The following is a 17,366-nucleotide window of genomic DNA, read 5'->3' on the forward strand; positions in this document are numbered from 1 at the left end:
CTTCATATGAATATGTTCTCTGCTATGCAAAAATAAATAACATACTGTGAATATTGAAGCAATCAATTCAATATTAGATTAAGATAAGAAGTTTCCACCTATGTCATGTACAGTGCATTTTTTATCAAATGTAACAAGAAAAAGAATCTCAAGTACACAAAGTAATTTCTTTTGAAGCCTGTAATGCTGACAGTTAACCACTTACAGGGAAATATATAATCTGCAAATATAGTGTACACCGTACAAATATAGATGTTTTTTAAAGACACAACGATAGAAATGATCATATTCTGCAACTAATAGCATGAGGTTTTGTATATTCGTGCACAAAGCTTTCTCTGCCTTCTACATTTAAAATAATAAATTAAAGTTGAGACAATGTAATACTTATTTCTTTTAAATCCCCACTTAAGGTATGTCTGGTTTTCTTGAATACACTAGTGTAGCTGTAGACATGTAAGCAAAAGCGTAGTAGCCTGAGTTGAACACTGGTTCTAGATTGAAAATGCAGTGCAGCAGCATAACAAAACAGGCTCAGGGAAGGGTACTATTCTCCAACCAGTATCCCTTGCTACCTTGTGTGTGACATAGTTTGTTAAAAACAGCCTGTATATGTGCTTTGATAAATTGTATTCAGACGTTAGATTCTATAAATGAACGTTTGGGTTTGATAGGAGCCATATGGAGAGCTGGGTTGTCTCTCGTTAGGCTCGCCTGTCTGTGCCTCCCATCTGGGAAGCGTAGCTGGGAGGACGTGGTGCCTCTGGCATCTCGCTGGTAGAGCCGTTCTCCAAACTCTCGGCCCTGTTGGCTGCTGGCCTGACTTCCAGAGAGCTGCTCCTGGAAGGAGGCACGCTTGAACTCATTGTTCAACCCTTGGAACTCCATGACTGACATACTGAAACTCTCCACCCCTCCTCCCTGTCCCTGTCTGCCCAGGCCAGAGGTCTGCTGGCCCTGGACTCGTGCTGCTTTGTCCATTACTCCCATGAAAGGTCGAGGCTTCATCTCAGGTTTTGTCTTGAAGCTGCCACTGTTCTTGAGGGGGCATGGGGCATCCAGCACCTGCTGCCTGCCACCATCTGACAGATTTCCACTGGAGGCCTGGCTGGAGCTAGAGCCCCTTGAGCCTGACGTGCCCCCTTCCCTCCTGACCTCCATACCAGACCCCAATGCAAGAGCCAGGCCATCCAGAGCCACAGAGTGGGTGGAGAATCTGTCAGAACCCCTGGAGAAGCTGGAGGATCTGGGCTGGTACATCTGGAGAGGTCCAGGTGGGGAGGAGCTGTTGGGGGACATGGGGTGATAGTGCTCAGTGGGGCTGTGTCCAGAGTGTTCATTGGCTGATCCAGGGCTGATGTCGATACCCAGCACTGGTGCAGGCCTGAGGGAGGTGGATATGTGTCTACCGGGCAGAGGACTGGAGGGGCCGCACAGAGAGAAAGGCCTTCCCCCAACTCTGCTCCCTGACTGAAGGGAGTGGCAGTGATGATGAGTCCTGCTGCCCTGGTTCTGGGCCTGTCTGTTGACAGCAGGCACTGGCTCAGGCATGTCCACAAACAGTTGGTTCTGTACATACTCCTCTTGAGGAAAACATGGTGCCTGATCTGTTAAACCAAAGGCCACACCTCCAGGGAGAGTCCTGTTTGGAGCATATGGATTCATAGGCCAAAATTCTGAGCTTTTCCCGCATTGCAGGCTCACCTCTTCACCTTCCTCCTTCTCCTCCTCCTTCTCTACATCAGTCTGCTCTGCTGGGATTTGCTTCTCTAGACTTCCCTGTGAATAGATGTCAGTCTCCTCCTCTGTGCCTTGATGGTGGTGGGTGTGGGGGTCCCTGTTGTAACCCTGTGTTGAATTATTGCTGGATATCTTCTGATGATGTTTGCATTCCTCCTCTACCCGTGCCAGCAGGCGTCGGATCTCCCGGTTGGATGGACAGAGTCGTGCAGCTTCATGGAGGTCTGCCAGTGCTGCAGCAAATTGCCTAGAGAGCACAGAGAAAACAAACAAAGGAACTTTAAAAACAATGAATTTACAGCAACAAAGATGTAGCATCCATGTGCATTGCTGATTCTCGCAAGAATGACTTTCTATTGAACAAAATGATTCTGCTTTGAAGAAATTTAATATTGTTGTACCTGCTACTCCTCTTGGCCCGTGCTCTGGCATAATATGCCTCATAAGATCTGGGTTTGAGTTCCAGTGCTTTTGTTGCAAACTCCTCAGCTATGCCAAAATCCTGTGTTTTCAGGTAGAAAAGTCCATTAAAGCACACAGTAAAAAAAAAAAAAATTTAAAATCCCTCTGGATTGGTGTGTGGTTTCTGTAAGTAACTAGTCTCGAGTGAAAAAAAAAAAAAACATCTGTGCCTATTCCAGTAAAAGAAATGTTTAAATGTTTATGTTTGCATCTTCATAACATGGACCTGAAGATCGAAGGCCATTTAATGAAACAGAAGTCACCCTGCATTTATTGATCAGGAACAGAAAGTGAGGGAGAGATACAGATGAAGAACTGCTTGTTTTTCCTGCAGGTATTCACTGTCTCATCTTCACTCTCAGGGTGAATATGTATGGCATGAACATATTGTGATTCTGTCCTTGAGAGTGAGGCCAAAGTGGCAGCCTTTAGTGTGAGATTGCGAACATGGGTGTTGAATGTTTAATGATGGTATCATGTAGTCTCTCTCTTACTGCCTGCGTTCTGATATAATATGTGGATTTAACCAGCCTACTTGCACATCCACTGTAAATAACCCCCTGTTGAGACAAAAGGGAAAAGTGTGTGCTCAGTCTGCCAGAGTGACCTTATCACATCACATTATGTGCTCCATTATTCATCGGCCACAGTGACCCTAAGGATGGCATTTTTACACAGTCTGTTAGGACGTCTGTCATCACCAGGGTGGGTTCCAAAGCTGGCTGCAGGCCACACACATCTATCTCTGCACTAACAGCACGCAGTTATTCATTATGTCACCACCTGCTTCCAGGTCTTACACATACATTCTGTTTACCAGGTGGACATGAAATTAGATCTGAGAAGCAGAGGTATTTTTACAGTGATCTGTATAGCTACTGATATTATCATGTTATGTTGATACAGATAAATTCTATGTCTCAAGGAACCATATACATTGCCTCGCCTGCCCTCCTGCCATCCCCTCCATGTCTAATAAACCGTCCAGTATTAAATCGTTCATGAGCAGTTTGATCCCACTGTGGGCCTTACATTGGTTTTCCTGCGGCAGCGGGAAAGGTTTAGATAGAGGGAGACCCGCAGGTCTTTGAGCCCTTTCAGCTCCTCTCCTTGCCCCTCACGAGGTAGCTTCCTTAGGGCATACTGATAACGTTGGCCTGCCTCCTTCATACGTCCCTTCTGAGAAAGACACAGGAAGGGGGGAGAAGATCATTTCTAATTATCCACATACATAAGCAATCCACATACACTAAATACTAACCTGTTCAAAGGTTTTTTTCTATCCTCAAAACACACCGTCTATAACATTTCCCTTAACATACCTTGTAAAGTATGTTCCCTTCCTCCATCAGCTTCTGCAGCAGAATGAGGAGAATGTCTGGCTTGGATGAAGCCATAGCCCATGTAGCGTGACCTGATGGAGTGGTAAAAATATTTATATTGCTATTATCTATCTTGCCTTGTCTCTTTTTCTTGTGTTTTACATAAATCATCTACCTGATCGATCATGTGGCGCTGTCCTGTAGCCTTTCAGTCGATGAAGGTGAGCAACCGAGGATGGAGAAGAGAGAGGTGAAGAGGGAATTAGAAAAGTGGATGTGAACCTGCAGGTGCTGCAGAATAGAAAAGTAACAATATACTGTATGGATGTAACCAAGTATACTCAGATGGCAGTTTATGAGGTGCACCTATAGCTAAAATGAATACAGAATAATGCAGCTGCCTGGGGAAAATCTTCTCTTCATGAAGGTTTTGCTTTAAAATGTTGTGGAGATGTTTTAATTCAACTATATTGTCATTCTGGAGGATGTAGTTTGTGCTGCTGTTGAATTGTACTGCATTATACAGAAAAGTGTTTATAGAAAGGTGTAAAGTTTAATGGCACAAGAAAACTGTGGAGTATGTTCATTTTGTTGTACATATTGTTGAATCAACACCTACAACAGTTTCACGAAAAAGTAAACTTCATGAATCTTCATGAAGAGAGAAACGATTGCAGAACTGTTGTATTACAGTGCATTAGTTTTAGCTACATCTGAGTGTTTAAAGTAATATAAATGCAGAGCATACAGGTAAACCTATCCAAATGAAGTTAGCCTTCAGATACAAACATTGTATGAATGCACTTCTGAATAGCACGTTTAGCCAGAGAGTTATTAAATCAACTTTACTAACTACAGTGCAGCTTCTTAAATGAGGATAGAGGTATTTAACTGTGTCATATAATATTAAATGAGTTATGGAAATTTTTTTCTTGAATAAAAAGTTCACAGGAGTGTGATTTACTAAAGCATTCTTATGATAGACAGGGTTTTTTTTTTTTTTTTTACCCATCTTGGATCCTTTTTTAAGCAGTGAGGCCACCAGGGCCGGGTTCTGGCAGCCAGCTGTCCGGTCTGAACCTCTGGCACTGTTGCAGTCGGCTCTCTCCAGCACTGCTCCATGTTCCACCAGGTAATGCACCTGGCCATGCATGGAAACCAACATATTATATTTATAGTAGCATTTAACTTTGTAGCACTGAAGACATTTTCATCGTTTGTCTGATTACACACAATGTGCTTCATCCCATTAGCAACAAAGCTGTCTGCTTTGGAAAAGTTGTGATCATCAGATAGTTTTGATTAATCTCCTGCTGGTCATCAGATTACATGAATGGGAGTCATAATGATTGGCAGTTTTTTTAAAACTCCACATTAATTCTGATTGCACACTGATGTACTGTGCCACAGGGCAAATGATTATCATCATTATCTAGGTAATTATGGTTTATTTCATTTGTCTAAAATAGCTTAAAATATGTTGTGGGACAATTATGTACTGTACTAATCAAATTTTACCAACTACAATATCTAAAGCTTATCAAGTATACACTTGTTCCTAAATCTAATCTCAGCTGCAAGGACGAATTGAAATTCATCTTTTTGGGAGGACTAATCCAATAAAGACACACCTCTGTAATTTCTTTTCCATTATCAACGTGATGTAATATAGACAAAATCTTTAAAACCCACTGTGTCTGCATCCCCATTGAGAGCAGCTAGATCAAGAGGAGTCCGTCCCAGTCTGTCCGGTTGGTTCAGGTCTGCTCCTTCCTCCACCAGAAACTGCACCACACCTTTCTGGCCCTTTTGACATGCCCAGCTAAGTGCAGTCAACCCCTCCTGATCAGTAGAGGACAGAGAAGCACCTGGGACCACACACAATGCAAACATTGTTCTCATAAAATATTGTTCTCATCAAACATACTTGGGTATCACTGTAGGAGGTGCAGACTCACCCTTTGACAGCAGGAGTTCAACAGCGCTCAGGTGACCCTCAGAGGCAGCCAGCATCAGTGCACTGCGACCCTGCTTGTCGCTGACATTGATATCTGCACCTTGCTTAAGCAGCAACTCTGCAACCTGGGAAAAGAAGAAAAATCATTTCAAATAATGGGAGAAAACAAGACATATGTGGTAAAATAAAGAACGTCCTGCACCGGTGACCAGACCCATCCTCACCTGTGTGTGTCCATGTTTGGTGGCACTAAGCAGTGGAACCATTCCTCTGCGGTTTGGTATCTCTATCCCTGCCCCCCGCTCCAGGAGGAACGCACACATCTCCATTCTCCCTCTCCCTGCTGCCGCGCTCAGCACTGACAAAGGGTCGGCATAAAGATGAGACAACGAGGTGGAGAAGAATATGTAATTGACACATTTGGGAGAGATGTAGAAGCAGGAGTAAGAAACGGAGAGAAAAACAAGGCCAGTTATTTCCATAATCTATTTGATTCTAACACAGACGTGGCAGCTTTGGTTATTTTGTTGAACTGTAATGTTTTGCTGAGGTGAGATTTTAATATTTATTGTTTTATTGCAAGTCCAGATATTTGACAAGTAGTAAGGTTCACAGCTGCTCAAAGTCAGCTGCATGTTCATTTCCTATGCTTTCCTAAACAATAAAAAGACACAAAATACAATTATTTCCAAACCATAACTCTAGACACTAGATAACTTAGAACCTCTTTATACAACCACATGGTTCAGCGGGCAGATTATATAAAACTGCCTCTAAAGCAAAATTATTATATAGGAGACAAAAAAAAAACAGTTGTTTTGTTTAAGGTGACTTTAGGCAGCTACACAGAATAGTAATAGGGTTAATGAAGCTGCTGCTATAAATATGCAAACTGAACCAGTCAAAAATCATTTTCTGAATGAAATAGAATATTGAGAGTAGAAGAGTACAAAAGCTCCTATATTCACCACTGTCTTAGGCAGAAAGTAGATGTAGAAATCTCTGATTCAGTAATCAGAATTTAACATTTGTTATTGACTGGGATGTTTCATCTCCGCAAATGCACAGTAATCCAATGATCCTAACAACAGACATGAACATAAAACAAAGCCCTAGTACTGCACATGCAAAGGTGAATGTTTCAGAGGGCATTTAATGCTTTCAAATTTTCTATCTCAGCACTGGAGGGGACTGTATAATAGAATTATAGTCTAATGGTGCTGTGGGCAGAGATACAGCCTTCATCTGACATGCTTTCAGGAAATGGACCTAACAGAATTTTGCAAGTTGCACTACCACATCTGTGATAGAGGTAAAAGTATTACGATTGAATAACAGATGCCTTTTAGATGCTACAAATGCAGCCGGACAAGATGTTCTGTGTGATAAATGTATTACTCTATTTTTGCTACAAACAAAAAAAAAAAAAACTATTTACAATTAAATCTAACTATTTCATATCGAGCAGAGCTTCCTAAATCATAATACTGAAACTAGTCAGTGAGGTGTGCCATAATATCTCCATTCAGAGGGCTTGCTGTGTATCTACACAGGTATGCTGGCTGCTATAATATTTATTCATTGACTTGACTCTAGATTAACACTGATGGACAGAAAAAGGTGAGAAAGCTAAATTTATCTGACTGATAGGAGAAATGCACCGGTTTCTCCCCAGAGAGAGTCGTGAGCATCCATCTGCACTGCCAGCTGTTCATCTTTCAAGTCCAGCAAGCTCTTCACCACCTGCAGGAAAACACAATTTTAGAGTCCTCTGTCTTGCTGTGCAGAAAGAAAAGCAAACCACCTGCAGACCTTCAGCAAACTGAATATAATAAATCCTCTACATCAAGCCAAGAGATGCTCTACATAAAAAAACTAATTTGGGTATAATGTTAAAAATGTTTTTGTCATTAAGACCTTGATCTGATGCCTACCTGTGTGTGTCCCACACTAGCTGCAGCTGTAACTGCCTGCTGTACTGCCTGTGCTTTCTCAGTCACAGTCTCGTTGGTGTGGTGTTGCTGTGGGTCAGTGGGGATTTCTGCTACCCAGTCCTGGCCCAGCAAGATGTTGATGATTTCTGCATGGCCCTTCAGCCCAGCATGGACCAGCGCACATTGGCCACTCTTATCAGTGTGGCCCACCTGGCATAGAGGGGTACACAGAAGGACTTAGAACACTGGTGCTGGCCAGTGCCCATAATATGCTGGCCTAGATCAGGTCTGTTTATGTCATCTGTATCCCAGAATAGATCCTGAAACTGCACATTGAAACCAGGACCGTTCAGGATATCATTGGTATAAATGTAGTGAGAGACAGTGTGTTCTGCCATGGCCATTATGCTGGTTATGCTCTTCACACCCAAATTTGTTACTCTTTTATTGTGCAAAGAAATGACACTGACCTTGGCCTCTTTCTTGCAGAGGAGGCTGACAATTTCGGCATGTCCTGCAGCAGCAGCCAGACACAGGGGCGTCATGCCACTGTCAGTGGTCCCATCTAGAGGAGCACCCATTTCAAGCAGCAGAGCTACCATCTCCACATGTCCCAGGTGGGCATGGACCGCCAGGATGGGGGCATGCCCAATCACCTCTGTACACCAGGCCACACTAGCGCCGCCTAGCATCAACAGACGACTTACCTACAGGATAAATGTAATGAATAGTATATCTCTGCACATAAGTTTATATATTTGAAGGTATGTAGAGTACATGTATGTCACCTTGATGTTAGGTGTATATAGGTTCCTTAGGGAGGCCAGTGCAGCAGACAAGCTGTCTGTGCTGCAGTTCACCCACATGGCCTGAAGAACACTGGAGGACACACCTGTCTTCTTACTCAGACCCTGTGATTGTGTAAGAGACAGACACATACAGAGAGAACCTGCTCAGATGGGATCTGTGTTGCACAGTTTGAGTTGTGTCCCTGGGTATAAAGCAGCATGCAAAGAGTATGAAACATGCATGAAACAGCATTTACTGTACCATAGTTTGTGTATATTAATAGTGCCATTGTGCATGCGTGATGGTAGGAACAGGGATTCAGTCTTATTTTTGTGTTTTTTTCTATGCAATAGTATGCAGTAAGGGGCAGAATCTTGTCTATGTAAAGATTTTGGGTATTGTGTAGATTTAGGAGGGTTTAGGTAAAATCAACTCTGGTCAGAAACCTACATAACAAGCTATAAACATAGGAGCAGAGTTCTTGTTACCTTGAATATGTGAGCCTTGAGGATGTGATGTCCCAGTTCCATAGTCTGTTGCCGGTTCAGCTTTCCCTCCTGTCTTGAGAACATGAAGGCCAGGAGAGCGTGCCCACTCCTGTAGACAGACATACATACATACATGCGTGAACCCAAACTGCTTTTTCATAGTGTGTTTACATAGTTTCCTATGTCACAACAAACTGTATGCTCACTGAATTTTAGTCTCACCTGGGGTCACAGAGAAAGTCAGTGCTCTCTCCATCGGCTCTCCAAACTAGCCACTCTCTGAAGGAGGGATGACAAAGCATACGTGTGCCATCCCTGCGTCTGACCTGCAAGCACAAACAATGCAGAAAACGTCCCTTATTGTCCATCTAGATAGACTACCTCTAAATTCCCAGATGTAAAATGTAAAATATATACTTCAAAGTTAAAACAAATACAACTTTTCAACCAAACAAAAGCTTGAATCATTATGTACCCATCCATGCGGAGTCTTACCATGAATCCAGCCAGGCTGTCTAATCTCTGCTGGAAATCTTTCCACTCCAGCTCCCCCCTCACACTGCCTGCATTCAGCGCCCTGAACATTTGTTCATCAGTCAGTGGGTGCAGAGACGCCAGTGCCACATTTAGCACTGGAAGTACCCGTTCAAAGACCTCTTTTTCCAGAAAGCTCACACGACACATCAGCAGGTACACCTAATAGATATTCATAAGTTAGCATGCGTCAAATTCATTATCATAGTGTAATAGATTTTCATTTTTCCAAAAGATACAGAAATATATAGTTAGTGTTTAAAACAATAAAGATATCTTGCATTAAACATAACATAGATCATTTCAAAATATTAATTTGCTAAACCTGGTTGTGATTGTGTACGTATTTTTATGTTTAATGCACACACCTAAATTCTGTTCCACAAAAACTCAGTATCAGTGCTATCATGGAATATTGATCTGTAAGGTGTTAACAGCAACTGTATGTCAAAAGTTGACAGTAAACATATAACGCTACATTTAAAACTGTACATCAAAAATAACAATGAAAAAAATAAAGGTGCAGTACACTAGACATGTTTAGATATGATTGATATAAGCATTTATTTTTTATTTTATACTTAGTCTGGCAATTTGGGATCATTTTGAGTTTCTACTAAATTTTCATTTAAGTTTTCATTTAAGTGTTACTGTTCAGTGGCTACACATCTTTAATGCAGCTTTATGCATGCTTTTCCTCATCTGTACTCCAATCAATAAATCTTCACCTTTCTAGGCGTGTGTATTGTGTGCACAATAACACTTGCTCATCTGTTGTCCTATTTACACAGATGATTATAGAAAATGAAAACAGATCTGTCATTTACTTTAGTTCTTGTGGACTATTTTTGGCACTTTGTATAAAGTCTCTTGATCTTGTCATTTTTGTCTGTTATTGACTGGGTATTGTGAAAGTATACCTTGCCTCTTTTTTGTGAACAACATGCCTGAACAATGGTTGCTGCCCGTGTACCTTGTCTGGGGATTTTATGGACATTGATTGCTTCAGCCTCAGGCGAGATGCCATTTTACGGCCGACAGCTCATCAGGATGACTGACAAGTGTTAAGTGTTAGACTTTGGACTGCAGTGCAGGTGAGGAGGAGGTGGTGGACAGGTCCAAAAATACACTCTAGGTAAAATGTATGTTTTATTTCTATAGTTCACATACTAAATGAATGGAATGGACTTAATAAAACACATATTACTCCACAACCTTTGATCATAATTATATATTAGATTAAGGTTACATGGAACTACTTCAAGTGGCAGACATTTCAACCATTTATCCTTCAATTCAGCTAGCATTTTCCACAGTACACATTACTATTATTATCTTTGTTTGGTAACCATTTTACTATTACTTAAGAAGTTTTAGTGGCAGTATTATTTAAGAAGTTTTAGAAGTTTTTATCTAGTTTTCTTGCATTGTCAACGTGCCATGTTGGTTTATACACACACACACACACACACACGAATATTACGATATATACATATATATATATATATATATATATATATGTATATTTTTTTTTTTTTTTTACACAATGTTAATTTTTTTACATACACTTGTATCTTTTCAAACTAGCTACTGATTATTGACAATCTTTTTCACACCCCTACACATACTGCTTTTGCTTTGTTACAAATCAGTGGTCTACATGTCTGACCTCTGACAGGGAGACAGGCACCACCAGGTAGTTTCCTCCTTTCAGAGCCAGGTGGCCTTTGTGGAACAGATCCAGGGTCAGCTGAAGGTAGAGGATGGAGCCATGGCTCCGTGTTGACAGGTGGCTGCTGAATTTGCTGAGGAGCAGTGGATCAGGTGCAGACCCTGTTGGTGTGGTGACGTTAGTGGCAACCTGGGTGCTGCTGCTGACTCTGTGATGGATGTAGTCACTCAGGTCAGCTCCCAGATCACTGCTGTCTGGTAGGATGTCCAGAGAGATGCCAGAGAAGGGAAGAAGGGTGGTGATTTCCTGCAGAGAAGCAAACTGATGCATTATTTATGAAACACTGAGAAAATTGATAGCACACACAGGCACCAATGCCTCAATATTTAATGATTTGGAGGTAGCATGTCTTTGGTACATTAACTAAGGACAAATTAAAAACACCAAAATCAGGACCCATTCCTCAGATGCTGTTTTCTCTGACTCACGCAGAGCCATGGGATACAGTACAGTAAATAGTGTGACAATGACTCAAGCTCTAACATTGCTCATAGGCATCTCTCAGATCCACATTTCATCTCCTGTTGTGCCATCCTTAGCTGCTCAACACTGGCTAAAACCAGCTATGACTGATGATAAAAAATCCATGTTATTACATCCTTGGTTCCTCATTAACAAAAAATGCCATTTTGGTTCATCAACTAGCTGACTTGTGGCTGGGGACTGTGCTCCTCTTAACCCTTTCACATCAGCAAAATATCCAGATTGTTATACAAGAGTAAGCCCTTCTGGTGAAAATGGGTAAATGATGAGCCAATCAGGACAAGGGCACTGAGAGGATGGACTAATAGCTGTATTATTCATCTTTAAATGTTGGTATTTAATGCTTGCTGACTTCAAATGCATCATGAAGAAAATGACCCCAAATGTGTCTTGTGTATTCCTAAACACTAATCCAATTATGTAACCAGCTGGCTGGCTGTCAAGCTCCAGACTCTCAGCAGACTCCCAGTAGTATTACGATCCATTCAGGCATAATCCATGCAGCATTTGGAGACTTGGCTTTGGAATTGGACAGATGCGTCCACTGTTTGGTGGGATTACCAACCGGATTGAGAAAATACATCAGACTAGAGAGAGCAACAGTGCCAAATGCCACAGTGTCTATACAACGACAATAAAAACACGACATCTATCTGTGTGCAGGGAGTTCAAACAAAGAAATAGGTGCTGGGACTACCTACGTGATTTGGGTAGTGTGAGGCAAGGTGAAACTTAAAGGGTTGGTCCACCCAAAATAGAAAATGCTATTTTCCCAGTCTACTTACCTCTAGAGGTATTGACTGTGTCTATAGTTGTGTTTTCCCAGAAACACTACTGCTACTGCTGCCAGTCAGCCTTACAGCCAATTTTCCCCACAGGCAACCATTAAAAAAGATCTGTTTGTAAAATCCAGTAATGTGAGGACCAAATTCCATTCACCTCCATTGTACTGAGATGCATGCTACTAGATAGATACTGCTAGAAAGGAGTACAAAATTATGCTAAGTGTAAAATGAGTTGACAGGCCATCTAAGACCGGTGTGCAGCAGTTCACAGACCACAAGTCTTTCATGTTAGAAAAAAAACACTCACCACTAGGCCTGTTCTGACTGTGACCACCAACTTAAGCCAGAGTGGAAATTTAGAGATTATTTTGGTTATGAAGGTGGCAATAGTGTCCCCATAGTCTGGCTTGTGGAATTCTGCCTCATTAAGACTGTCAACCAATATGATGTAGTCTTCTTCAGGTAGTCGCCGCTCTGAATACACAGAGGAAAGGAGAGACAAAAAAAAAAAAAACAGAGGTTAAAGCACATCAAAACAGCACATATATTGGATTGGCTATGAAAAGACAAGTGATAATTTATCCTAAAATTTTCCTGACTTAAAATAGGTTTGTTTTCCAGCCAGACTATGTAGGAAAAAAAGCACCAGCTGATATTAATTACATTGTGCTGAAAGGGACCAGAAGCCATTGTTTGTCAATAATTTGAAACAGGTCATATCTATCATGTTTCACATCATTTAAGCGCTCAGTGCATCCCTGCAAGCCTGTAAGGGCTCCGTAGCCTCATACACATGGGCACAAGGGCTCTCCATTATTTTTTTCTAACCTGCTTAATAGAGATGGAGTAGACAAAACACTCCTCTGCTCAGACTGTGGAGGATCTGGCCATAATAACACATCAATCTATCTGACTGACTGTATCGTGAAAACTAAGCTGGCTAATACCACCGTAGCATTCAACCCCTTCTCGGGAGTACTTGGTGACCTTGAAATCCTATGGGATGCTCATGAGTCACTGGGGCAAAAATAACACTTATAATTTCCCTAAGTAAATGACCTAACATCTGTTTCACACTCTACAGTGTTTCAAATCACTGACCTCAACTAGGGAAAATAATCTATGGGCTTGTCATGAAGTCATTAATGCGCTAATTCACATAGGAGATTGCAGCTAGATCACTAATTGCAGGGTGAGGGAAGCAGACAGTTTTCCACCTTAAAACTGATACTACTTTAAACTTTAAAAAGCTCTTTAAATTTGAATATCAAATTTATCTTAAAGTTGTGTGTGTGTGTGTGTGTGTGTGTGTGTGTGTGTGTGTGTGTGTGTGTGTGTGTGTGTGTGTGTGTGTGTGTGTGTGTGTGTGTGTGTGTGTTACCCTTGCGCAGACTGGCTATGGGCTCTAAGACACCCTTTCGGAAGGCAGTGATGGGGTCTTGAACACAGGATCGTAGGCTGAGTGTGTTTTGTAGATGAGGCTCTTGTATCAGCAGCTCCCTATATGGGGCAAGTTGTGGTGCTCTGGCCAGCAGGGCGGAGACACTGTGCACAAACTCCGGTACCAGGCAGGTGTAAGTGTTATCGGCTTGACAAAAATGGTACGCTACCACCTGGTAGGAAAAACAGGCAGGCAACAAATGCAAATCTGCTGCCTTGATAAAAATATCTGCATTCTGGCTTAAATAAAAGCTGTGTAGTTGTTAATGGTCTGGGTGGAAACAGGAGAAAAAGTTTGGGAAAAGAAAAGTGGGTAAATGCCAGTCAGAACTGCATTGGGACAGCATACATGCTATTTCTTGAATAACTGGAAGTAGTATATCTAACAGGAGAAGCCTCAGGTGAGTAGAAAGTTGGTCTGAAGTAATTTTGCATTTCCTGTTGCTGAATGTCTGAATAATTCACACTATTTTACTGCATTAATTCAGACACTGTTCATTTCTGTTTAGAGCACATTATCTGTGCACAGAAGAACAACATCAAAACAAGAGAAAAACTATGTCTAAGTCTGATATCACAGAACCTGAGATCATTATAAACAATATAATACATCAAAACATAAAAGCAGTTATCATAGAGGTAGCTGAGTCATTCCATATAAAAGGCTATCTCTAAAACACATTGAATTGGTTTAGCTTAATAGTAAACAAAACTCTGAAATAAACATATCGCTAATAATAAGGGTGATTTTTGCAATAATGGAGCCAAACTGTACAATACAGTACAAAAACAAATATTGCTGGAAATTGAATAGCAGTTATCCATAAATTGTAGGTGCAAGTATAAAGTGCAAATTGTTTTTTTGTAGGAAAATATGCAACTTCAACAGTATTCAATCATGGTTGTATAAGATTTTATATGGGTCACAGCCTAGACAATCAGTAGTCCACATATACAGTTACGCTATCAATGATTGTACTTTTGAGCGAACATCCTCACCATCACAAGTAGCCTGACTAGTTCCCATGGAAACTCTTATTGAGGCCAAGTTAGTAAATTTAGAAGCTTCCATGTCATCTGTGTGATGCATGTGCTCAAAAAGAGAGAACACTCGCATTAAAATCTTGTGTCACAAATGTGCCACATAGGTCTTTAAAAAAAGAGCAATACAGATGTGTGTTTATCTCTCTGAACTAATCCATCTTTAGTATTGTGTGAAGGCTTGTAACAGTCATACAGCTCAATTTATGTCACTGCATTACATTACTGTACTTACAAATGTTGTGTGAGAAGTGCAGGAAAAATGCGACTATCAACAGCTGTAACAAGAAGCTAAATCTAGTGGCATTACTATAATGTAAATACAGTTTCTTCCTTATGTCTGTTTGAACTGCTGGTGAGACGGCACTCTGCTCAGCAAAAGGATAAATAAGAACTGGTTGTGTAGTTGGGATGGTTAAAGTTGTTCGACATTCTGGTAAATACGCTTAATTAGATTCATGCAGAGAGTTAGTTGACAGTATTGATGCTGTTCTCATATGTGTGCAATAAATATGAAGCTATTCCCAGCTGGTTAGTTTAGCTAAGCTTAAGGACTGAAAACGTGTAATGCATGGATTACTAACTTTAACATGTTCAGAGACAAACCTAAAAATCTACTTTTGCAGGGATATGTGCCGAAGTTCTTTAAAATTTCTTAAGTATCCAGTTGGTTGCCTGGCAACTCCTCCATGCCGATAAATAGTCTGGTGCAATTATTGTTTTTACACTTTGAAATTTGTACAGCTGAAAGAAGCAATATATAACATAATAAGGCTCCATATTTTCTTGTTTCCAATCGTTACGCTAAGATAAACTAACATATCGTACAGACGGTAGCCTATTGATCTTCTCGTTCAATTGCTCAGCATGTAAGCAGGTCTGAAATGTTGAGCCATTACTTTAGGATTAGAGTTAGGGGGCAGAAAGGGAATTTTGCAATTGAGAGTTCTCAAAAGTATAGAAATACAAATGTGTGTACGGGTGTACATGGGTGTTTTGAGCCACCTTGGCAGCAAGGCATCTGACAGCCTCCTTCCTCAGTGCTGTACAATCGCTTGTTCCTGCAACAGCACTGTGGTTTGGCTGGGAATCAGCAGGCTGTTTGGAGGATGCTTTTCCCTGCCTATCCCCACCTGAACAGAGCACAAAGGAACAAACACAAAAGCTGCCATTTAAACTCATTAGATGAAATCTCAGGTGTAAACACAGACATGTCAGTAGTGAAGTCTTTGAAGAAACACAATTAAACTGCTGCTTTTAGTTAGTGCATCTGTAAACAAAACAGGAAACTATGACATTAAGAGTGCAGAATAGTAATCCTGGAAAATGATAACATACACTGATAGATGCAATAGTACTGAAAACTGAATTTTTTTAATTTTGTGTGCCATAGCTTTGTCTTTTTCTGTCCTGAACAGTTCCAGTGCCACTCATGAAAAGGAAAAACAACAACCTCAGTCCCCTTACACAACTGCAATCAGCAGAGCAACCTCAGGGGAGAACTTGAAAGAAGAGTGCGTGACCCAGTTACCAACTCCTTTCCAGAGAGTGATATTTCTTCCAATAACTTGCAAGAATCTGCCTTTAGTGAAGCATACTGTATGAGTTCTGCTTCTAGCGTCTGTTCTTACACCAATGGTTTGAGAAAGAGACAAAAACAAATTACACAGTTGTAAATAAAAAATACGTGTCTTACATTTAGGTGAGGAGCTGGGGCTGTGAATGACGCCTCCCTGTGGTGTGCGCATGCCATGACAGCTGAGCGCCACCAGCCGCCAGATGATAGCAGTCTTGCCGGATCCCGCGTTACCCACAATGACAGCACCGCGTCCCTCACAGCTGCTTGATTTTCTTAGTACCTCCTCCAAACGTGTGAAGAGCCAATCCCGACCAACAAAAGGGGTTTCAGTGGTGATGCCGGGGACTTCAAACAGCAATGGTTTTAGCATGATGTCAGCTTGTTTGAATGGCACCAATCTCCCTGGATGTATTGAGAAAAAAGTGTTATAGAAGACCTACAGTATATCTAAGTTCTACAGGTGTTTCTGCACAAAGCTGTACTTACACACCTATTTCACGCCAAGGTTAAGTCACAAAATACCTTTGGAGTCATCATTTGTGCGTCCAGCTGTGTTGTGTTTGCGGATGGAGACTCTGTGTCCAGCAGCCCTGTGGTTGTCCAGATAGTTCAAATCCTCCAGTCTGGTGGAGCTGGTTGCTGTAAAAGAGAGAATGCGGGAGTGTGAGTGTGAGAGATGCATGAAATGTGCAAAGGTACACATGCACACCACACAAGTGTCAAATTCACTGCTCAAGTCAATTACTGTATCCATGGTAACATCAGACATAAACAGCTGTTGCTCTCAATGATAAATGCTCAATAACCTTGAAGAGATGAGAGATAGACAGAAAAGAAAAGAAAAGACTTCAAATCAAGTCCTGTAATCTCAAGCTAGCATGAGTCTCAAATGACCAAATGTTTCATACTGTCTCACACGTCAGGCCACCAAATTTGTGATAATCAGTAGAAACACATCACCAGCTGTAATGCAAAAATGTATCAGATGTCAAATGATGGCCAAATAAGCCACAAAAAGCCTGACATAATATGATAAATAAAAAGAACATATCGTACAGAACAGCAAAAAACAAAAACAGC

General features: G+C 41.2%; 1 protein-coding gene across 1 annotated transcript in view; it reads right to left on the reverse strand.

Annotated features, from left to right (window-relative positions):
* Positions 1-113: 113 nt before the first annotated feature.
* The window catches only part of LOC113137873 (protein TANC1-like), a 29,772-nt gene continuing 12,519 nt past the window's right edge, over positions 114-17,366 (reverse strand). Inside the window, exons 7-28 of the mRNA XM_026319803.2 lie at positions 16,809-16,925; positions 16,404-16,688; positions 15,713-15,840; positions 13,608-13,839; positions 12,534-12,700; positions 10,896-11,204; positions 9,188-9,388; positions 8,915-9,018; positions 8,693-8,801; positions 8,204-8,326; positions 7,886-8,122; positions 7,416-7,625; positions 7,143-7,224; positions 5,706-5,839; positions 5,483-5,606; positions 5,217-5,392; positions 4,533-4,665; positions 3,700-3,729; positions 3,525-3,616; positions 3,235-3,381; positions 2,142-2,242; positions 114-1,987 (exon numbers count right to left, since the gene is read on the reverse strand). Of these exons, the coding sequence (XP_026175588.1) occupies positions 634-1,987; positions 2,142-2,242; positions 3,235-3,381; positions 3,525-3,616; positions 3,700-3,729; positions 4,533-4,665; positions 5,217-5,392; positions 5,483-5,606; positions 5,706-5,839; positions 7,143-7,224; positions 7,416-7,625; positions 7,886-8,122; positions 8,204-8,326; positions 8,693-8,801; positions 8,915-9,018; positions 9,188-9,388; positions 10,896-11,204; positions 12,534-12,700; positions 13,608-13,839; positions 15,713-15,840; positions 16,404-16,688; positions 16,809-16,925 (4,595 nt within the window). The 3' untranslated portion in view covers positions 114-633. The remainder of the gene's footprint in view (positions 1,988-2,141; positions 2,243-3,234; positions 3,382-3,524; positions 3,617-3,699; positions 3,730-4,532; positions 4,666-5,216; positions 5,393-5,482; positions 5,607-5,705; positions 5,840-7,142; positions 7,225-7,415; positions 7,626-7,885; positions 8,123-8,203; positions 8,327-8,692; positions 8,802-8,914; positions 9,019-9,187; positions 9,389-10,895; positions 11,205-12,533; positions 12,701-13,607; positions 13,840-15,712; positions 15,841-16,403; positions 16,689-16,808; positions 16,926-17,366) is intronic.

The sequence above is a fragment of the Mastacembelus armatus genome, chromosome 3, assembly GCF_900324485.2.
Source record: "Mastacembelus armatus chromosome 3, fMasArm1.2, whole genome shotgun sequence".
Classification (NCBI taxonomy): domain Eukaryota; kingdom Metazoa; phylum Chordata; class Actinopteri; order Synbranchiformes; family Mastacembelidae; genus Mastacembelus; species Mastacembelus armatus.